The sequence below is a fragment of the Hibiscus syriacus genome, unplaced genomic scaffold (assembly GCF_006381635.1).
Source record: "Hibiscus syriacus cultivar Baekdansim isolate YM2019G1 unplaced genomic scaffold, ASM638163v2 tig00111827_pilon, whole genome shotgun sequence".
Classification (NCBI taxonomy): domain Eukaryota; kingdom Viridiplantae; phylum Streptophyta; class Magnoliopsida; order Malvales; family Malvaceae; genus Hibiscus; species Hibiscus syriacus.
The window spans coordinates 73,765-81,958 of NW_024063189.1; the positions used below are offsets into that span (position 1 = coordinate 73,765).

The window sequence follows — 8,194 nt, forward strand, 5'->3', positions numbered from 1 at the left end:
TTTTCCGTGGCATTTCCTGGAACTTTCTTTAATAAATGGAAGCCTTGTGCATATGAGTGAATGAAAGAAGTCACGGGATGACTCTACTTAACTAGCTCGGGGATGGAAGGTATGCTCCCTTTCATCTAGAGTGTGGAAGAGTAGGTGTGATGAGCTGACTCCCTTCGTAACAGTTTAAAAAAAATCAATCAAAGAAAAGTGAGTAAAAAATGTGCTCAATGATAAGTAAATGCCTTGAGAAAAACTAGGGGACTTGATTAGAAATTGTCTAAATTCGCTAAGTATAGATTGGATACAATCACGCACACACACTACCACAAAGGATTTTGACCTAGGGAAAAGTACTTGAATTCTTGATAAGTCTAGCATGTTGAAGCCTATCGTTCTGAGGGTTGAAATTCAATTTTGTCCTACTGTCTTACTATTGAACTTTGCCATGACATTACACTTATGTAACTACTATCCATTGCTTGAGGACAAGCAATAGCTTAAGTTTGGGGGTGTGTTAACTTCCTAAAAAGGCTACTTTTAAAGCCTTTTTCACTTAAGTTATTGTTTGTTTAAAAGCTCATTTTAGTCATTTTAGGATCATGTAGTTGCAAATAGTTGCATTTGTGATGGTTGTGCTATTTTATTTCTTAATGGTGCTGTTTGAGGGAAAGGTGCAGTTTGTCTATGGTGTGCAGGGAATAGCAAGAAAAAGGATTCTTTGGGAAGTAATGTCGCGGCATCACACGTTGCTAAAGCAGAGGACAGCTGGCACTGGACAGCTGTCTCTGCACGTGAAGGACTGCTGTAACCGCCTGCCAGAGCTGCCAAAGGACCACTGCCACTTGGAGGATAAGGTTCATGCACAACATGTGATTCTAGGGGTATGAGGGGTATTTTGCACCCAACAACCTCATCATTACCCCTAGATATTTTTATTATATATGACACCTCATGGGAGAGAAAAAAAGGGGACAGAGAGCACACGCATAAAGCAGAAAAAAAATCACATTTTTATTTTCTTTTCCTTTCTTCTTCCTTGGGATATTCCTCCATTGATAAAGCTCCAAGGAGTGGCAAGCTAGGCGCCGGAAGGAGCTAGCGAGCTAGGTGGTTCTTGGTGGCCGAGAGGAGACCTCTGGTGGCGCGTCGAAGGCTTCTTCTCACTTCCCTTTTGCTGCTATTTTTTTATTAATTTGTGGGTTGTTGGAACGAATATTTTCATGACTTTGTGTTTGGATATTTCGAACCCCACCATGAACTAACTTATTTGGTGGTGGTTGGTTGAACGATTGTTTAAACTTTATTTTTTAGGGTATATTTAAGTTTATTTTGTGTTCTTTATTTGCTTTGCTTATGAATGCTTCACCATCTAGGCTTGTAAGAGGCATGGAAATGTCCATCTCTTAGATGAAGGTTAGGTATTCGGAAGAATCCTAAACTAAAAATACTTGTAAGTATTCGGAAGAAACGCAAGATAAGATCCTCATAAGCAATGGGTTATGGTATTTTCAAGGGGCTTTGAATCGGCCTAGGAATATTATAACTTAATCCCTTAGATCTCGGAAGAGACTAGAATAGGATTTCAACGACTAAAAATGGTGTCTTTATCAATAGGGTAGGCTGTCCAACATCGTTGAGTGAGAGCAGATGCCTTGGCATCCTATTCTGTTAGGTTCTTTTGAACACCTTAGGAAAGCCATGTCGAGTAAGTAAAGACAAGATAGCTTAAATATACTTGAGAAATAAGTTTAGCAACCTTAGACCAATCCTTACCATTCATTTGATTGGAAGCTTGTCACGTGAGGATTATTTTCTTCTTATTTTATTTATCTTTCTATTTACTGTTTTTACCATTTTTCATTGCCTTGACATTTCACCATACTCAATATTAAACATCCATCATTGCCACTGTATTTCCATTTGCTACACCATCACACCATCAATCCACATTCACCAGCATACACATTTTCATGACCATGACATTTGTATATATCAAGACTAACTATACTTAGATAATTTAGTGCGTTGCTTTGGTTAGACTTTCGTAATTTCACCTAATCCCTGTGGAGACGATACTCACTCATCATTATATTACTTGAGCGATTGTGTATACTTGCACATTATTTGCGTATATTTTATAGTACTCACAACACGCAAACAATATACAATACATATACATTTCTTCACATTTTACCATATGTAAAATATATACATCATACATAATTGAAAGGTTCGACTCAAAGTTAAAAATAAATTCTCTAATTACTAAAAATTTTGAATTATTCAAATTGTTATTTCATAAAATGACTTAAATTTAAAAAAAAAAATTGAGCCAAGTTTATAAATTATGAACTAAATTTATTCAAATCAAATTTTTAATCAAATCTAATTTTACTCGCCACTAATATATAGCGGTAGATTACTTAGCTTATGGAGTTTAAGTGTCAAAATCAAAGTCACTCTCTTGGTCGTTGGAAGGTCACGAGCTTAAATATATTTTTGACAATAATCTTTTGGTATTTGCACTTAGAGATTGAAATTAAATCAATGAAAAAAAAACAATAAAAAGTAGAGGCATGGCATGTGGGTTCATATGGCAACCCATGGTATGTTTATTTATTTATTTTGATTTAGCTCTAGATGCTGAGGGTAACATGGAGTATTATATGATTGGACGATAACATGCAGAACTTAAATGATGTTTTACAACTAAAAAGAGCTTGCCCTTCCCATTTTGTCAACCTTGATTCCTACTCATGTCCATCAACAAAAGCTCTTAACATCACATTTCCCTTTCCTCTTTTCCTTTCACACAACTGCTTTGTTTTGTCATCACATTTTACCACACAATTCCCCATCATAACTCATACCTACTTTATTATTATTATTATTATTATTATTATTATTATTTAGCAAAGTAATATTTATTATTTCCAGGCTTCATTTGATTTCCAATAGTGAACATTAAATTTTAGGATCTCGTTTTGCACGAATCAATTTATTTGAAGGGTTAAAAAAATCACTATTATTCTTTGATGTTTTGAATTTGAACGTCAATACTGTAACATAGTATTAAAACAGATTTACGTTATAACCATCTTAGTTTAATTAAAAAAATTAGAACCTCGCACTATAATTAAACTTACATAATAAATCTTTTTATTATTTTATTTAAAATGTTTAGGAAGTAATAATGATAGAAAATCCATAGTTGCTTTCTGAATTCTTTACAATTTATGAAAAGGGCAATCATCATTGGACATTATCTCTCAATTTTAAGAAAAGATATATAAATCTAAAAAGTAAACAAAATAAAAAGAATCTTAAAAACAATGGGACCCTCTCATTTAAGACAGCCGTGGTGATTAAGCCACGTGGAAGGCTGCACATGTGGCACAAAGTTAGGTGGTGATCAACTTGTGTGAACAACTAATATTCAATTGAAGGCTGGATGTGCCGAGTCTGCGTAAAGACGTAAAATGATTGTCCCTTATTCTCAGTAAAGACACAAAAAAAAAAAACAAAAGTAGCGTAAGCCCCAAAGCCATCCTTGTCCATTCATCCGACGGCTACAGATAAACTTCAGCCACCACTATTATTCTCCGCCGTCGAAACTTCCCTGCCTTTGTTTATGAGCCTTTGCCCTTAGTTCAGGCACTTGCTTTGTTGGTTGAATTCTAAGTTTCTTCTTTCTTTCTCTTTCATTGCCTTCTGATCTCAAAATTTTTTCTCTTCCATTGATTTGCTTTGATTAACAATGGTAATGCCATTGCCGTAAATGCCGAATATTTCTTCTTTCTTTCTTGTTCTTCGTTTCTTTTTCTCATTATTCTTTTTATTATCCGTTTGTTTTCTGGAGATAGACGACAATGCCGGTGCCGCCATGGCTAGAGTCACTGCTAAGCACAGCCTTTTTCACAGTTTGCAGAACACATGGAGATGTAGGTAGGGGTGAATGTAACATGTATTGTTTAGACTGTAAAGGAGAAGCATTTTGCTTCTATTGCCGATCTTTTAAACACAAAGATCATCAAGTGATTCAGGTAAAATCAATGTATGAAAATCAACATCTTTCTTCTTCTTCTTCTGGTAAATATATGATCAAAAATCTTGTTCTGGGTTTCTTTTTGCAGATAAGGAGATCTTCATATCATGATGTAGTGAGGGTTGCTGAGATTCAGAAGGTGTTGGATATAAGTGGGGTTCAAACTTATGTGATAAACAGTGCCAGGGTTCTTTTTCTTAATGAGAGGCCTCAACCGAAATCTGGGAAAGGCGTTTCTCATATCTGTGAAATCTGTGGAAGAAGCCTCTTGGACCCATTTCGTTTTTGTTCTTTGGGATGTAAGGTAAATTGTGTTTTACATTCTCTATTTACTTCACCTTCTTCATGCTTTCTTCTCATAATCATCATCATTACCTTACAATCACCATTCACCACAATCCATCATATACATAGTTTTTTTATATTAGTTTCGAACTATTCAAGTTACTATTGTTCAAAAGGCTCTTAACCGTTTGACAATGAACGATCATACACATTTACAAATGCCGTGCTCGAACTCTGAACATCATTGGATAACAACAATCTCTTAACCTTCGAAGTTGTTTGGTTCATACATATAATAATAAATTACTATCAACAAACATATATATAAAGCATCACCATCACAACTACCACCACATTGATCATCACCATCATCGATCATTGCTATTATCACAATGCATAAGATCATATTAATTGGCCTAGCAACTTGCATGCTCCACATTGTTTGATATTTTTCAATGTATGTATAATTTTTGCTTTGGATTGAATTATGATTTTCCATTTTTAATATGAACTTAGCTTGTAGGAGTAAGGAGAAATGGGAATGCAAGTTTTAGCTTAGAGGCAAAGAATGAGGTGGTAATGGATAGAACAAGAAGAGAAGGGATGCCAAAGGAGGAAGAAGAATTGCGTGAAGGCTCACAACAAGGCATTTATCCGCCCACGCCTCCCCCACCTCCTTCAAATGCAAGGAGAAGAAAAGGAATCCCTCACCGTGCACCTTTTGGGTCATAAAACCAACAACTACACTTTTATATTCAAAATTTCACCCATTTCTTTATTTATTACCCGCAATGGAAAAAGAATAAAAAAAGAGAATTGTTTGGGGTCTTTAAATTTGTCCAATTGTTCTAACTTAAGGGTTTTCAGGGTATCATTATTTGGTTAAGGGGCAGTCCAAATAACCAAAAGGGGAGCAAGTAAAGTAAGTTTCGACTTTTGGAACTGGGGTCCCTTTTTTTTACAGCAAATTCCTCTCATATGTTGTGGAAGAAAGGTCAATATTGCAGGAATTGAGAAATGTTAATTATTGCATAGTTGGAAGGTGTACATTGTAATTAAGGAATTATATAGAAAAGAAAAGCAAGGTCTTTGGGTGGAGTTTTTGTTTTATAGTTTTCATGGGTCCATCAATCACATGGACGGTTTACATAAAGAAACAAAACTCCTTTTATTTGTTTAATGCGTGTAATGAATAGGACTAATTAATCAAACTTTTCTTTTTCTTGAAATGAAACGTTACCGAAAATTTGAACATTTCTCATTTCAGTTCAATTTAGTTGTGAAATGGATATATCTTCTTTTTTTCTTTCTTTCTACTGTTTTAACTTCAACTACCTTTTGTTAAATATAGAAAGAACTTTCGACAAAACCAATGTAGACTATGTCTTGATCGTAGGAAAATATATTCGGGAAATAATGTTGTTGAAAAGAAAATGACAATGGAGAGAAATCAATTGGGGAAGTAGAATTATTGTTATAGTGACTATCGAAATTATCATCTCATGCCGATGATACTGAAGGAGTCGCTGTTCCTTATCAATAATTTTATTTGGATAGTTTTTATTGAAATCGATCAATGTCATCGTCTATTGTTGCCAACCACTTTGAAAAGTCGTGCGTAGTTGGCAACGGCTCTCCCTAATAATTCATGCATGCATTTAGTGTAGTGGATCCGGCATGGACGGGTAATAGAGATGGGGTGAGCTACAGAGCTCAACGTGGTTTGATAACAGTGAAAATATCAAATCAAAACGACAAACGCGCGCACGTACACACACTCTTTCGCATCCAATTTTATGGCCTAAAATCTCATGCCTAAACACTCAACATAATCCCAAAAAATTAGCCTTTTTCCTTCAATTGTATAATTGCGTTTTTGGTCATTTATCTTTTGTTTTCTAATAAAAAAAATCTGATTTTATGGTCAACTAGGCTCAATTTGCATCCAATTAGACCTATATTCAGCCCAACCACTTTAATTTCCAACTCCACACGATTGACATATCTCTCATGTCAACCCTCATGTGTTGACTTGAACAACTGGGACGTTACAAATTAAGATGGGAAAAATTGTGTAAAAATGTTGTATTATTGTACTTCTATAAGCTTTAATAATCAACTAAGACATGAAAGTAAGTGTTCAGGGTGGGTTTGAAGGTGATTCACGAGTGAAGTATTTTTAGGTTTAAGTATCGATATTAAATTAACTGATATCGATATTGTTCTTTGTAGGATAAAATATGGGTAATTTTTAAGGGTAATATTGATACCATGTTATTAGAGCATCGATACTGCTCATCTTATATTGATAACAAGGATTTGGTATTTATATCAAGATATTTTTTGGATACTACCAGGCTTGATTTCGTATCGATATCCATGATTTGACATCAACACCTTATGTGTTAGTATCAATACTCAAGGTATGATATCGATATCCACATATAGGTATCGACACCATCAATGATAAAATGATGGTGAATCTTGATTATTAGTTGTGACTCAAGGGTGCGATGTCTAATTACGAGTGATATTGATTAATAGGTTGATAAATGAAAACATGATAACGAGGACTCATTAACAATATGATTGAGTAATTGTTAAGTATTGAAGAAGCATCAACAAACAGAACTCAAAGAGTATTGAGATGTTATTCAAGACAGATCTGCATATACATTGATTGAGCAGCTATTTAAAGACTATGGCTCAAGTTTGTTACAACCGATTAACTACTTAACCACCTCTAACCACTACATAACCGAATGTGGTTTAACATTCACCCTGTTTCTTACAAACCTCCTTTAGCTCAAAGACACACAATTTACTTTTGAACAAATCAAATTTGGCTAAGGGAAGAGGTTTAGTTAGTATGTTTGCAATTCGGCTACTGGTTGGTACATAATTGATTTGCACTTCATGTGCTGCCACATTCTCTCGTACAAAATGCAAATCGAGCTCGATGTGCTTGCTTTTTGCATGCAATATAGGGTTTGCAGCCATAGCTACTGCACTGGTATTATCGCACCACAGTTTAGGCTCTCCAGGGAGTGCAATATGCATCTCTTGCAGCATAGCCTTGATCCATACAACTTCAGAGGTGGCATCCGCGAGACTTCTGTATTCAGCTTCTGCAGTGGACCTGGAAACTGCACGTTGTTTTTTTGAACACCATGCCAGCAGGTGGTTCCCATTGTACACACAATAGCCAGAGATCGACCTTCTGTCATCAACATCTCCTCCCCAATCAGAGTCCGAGAAGGCATTGAGTGTCATCAGTTTTTGTGCTTGAGCAGGAAACCAGAGGCCAGTCTCCAGCGTTCCTCTCAAGTACCTCAGAATGCGCTTGAATGCTAGCCAATGAACCTCAGTGGGCTCTTGCAAGAACTGCGCAGCTTTGTTAACAGCAAACGAGATATCTGGCCTTGTATGGAAGATGTACTGAAGTGCCCCAACTACACTTCTATACTGTTGAGGCTTATATAACACTTCTCCATCAAGCTTTCCTTCTACAACACAATTCATGTGCTTTCATCCTTAACATAACAAGTATTTTTGTGAAACTCAAAGAAAACTGAATTAGCTTGAGTGAATCTTGAAACAGACAGGAGATTTTTATTAATGTTTGGAACATGCAGAATGTGATCAAGTAAGAGATCTCTAGAACCAGTCTTTAAAATATTTGTACTAATATGTGCAATTGAAATGGTAGAACCATCTCCTAGATGAACCTTACCACTGCCAGTGTAGACTTGTTTGCTCGAGAGTGCAGAGGTAGTGCCAGTCACGTGGTGAGTGGCTCCTGAATCAGGAAACCATTTAGCATGGCTTAAAGGACCATTGGTCATTAACGCATTAACCTGTGCATTATCATGT

General features: G+C 35.7%; 2 protein-coding genes across 2 annotated transcripts; one reads left to right on the plus strand and one right to left on the minus strand.

Annotated features, from left to right (window-relative positions):
* The first annotated feature begins 3,551 nt into the window (after window positions 1-3,551).
* LOC120171254 (uncharacterized protein At3g50808-like) lies at window positions 3,552-5,419 on the plus strand. The gene is made up of 4 exons (XM_039178988.1): window positions 3,552-3,751; window positions 3,855-4,034; window positions 4,125-4,340; window positions 4,838-5,419. The coding sequence occupies exons 1-4, from the start codon at window positions 3,749-3,751 to the stop codon at window positions 5,051-5,053; spliced, it is 615 nt and encodes a 204-aa protein (XP_039034919.1). The 5' UTR covers window positions 3,552-3,748; the 3' UTR covers window positions 5,054-5,419.
* A 1,671-nt stretch (window positions 5,420-7,090) lies between these two features.
* LOC120171255 (secreted RxLR effector protein 161-like) lies at window positions 7,091-7,843 on the minus strand. Its single transcript, XM_039178989.1, has one exon. It carries the CDS (start codon window positions 7,841-7,843, stop codon window positions 7,091-7,093), a length of 753 nt encoding a protein of 250 aa, XP_039034920.1.
* Window positions 7,844-8,194: the final 351 nt, after the last annotated feature.

Excerpts from the sequence above, each read along its gene's own strand:
- LOC120171254 (XM_039178988.1), top strand. Across the intron at positions 4,035-4,124 it reads AAGATCATCAAGTGATTCAG|ATAAGGAGATCTTCATATCA; the intron begins GTAAAATCAATG and ends TTCTTTTTGCAG. Across the intron at positions 4,341-4,837 it reads TTTGTTCTTTGGGATGTAAG|CTTGTAGGAGTAAGGAGAAA; the intron begins GTAAATTGTGTT and ends ATATGAACTTAG.
- LOC120171255 (XM_039178989.1), bottom strand. The coding sequence starts at position 7,843 with ATGAATTGTGTTGTAGAAGGAAAGCTTGATGGAGAAGTGTTATATAAG.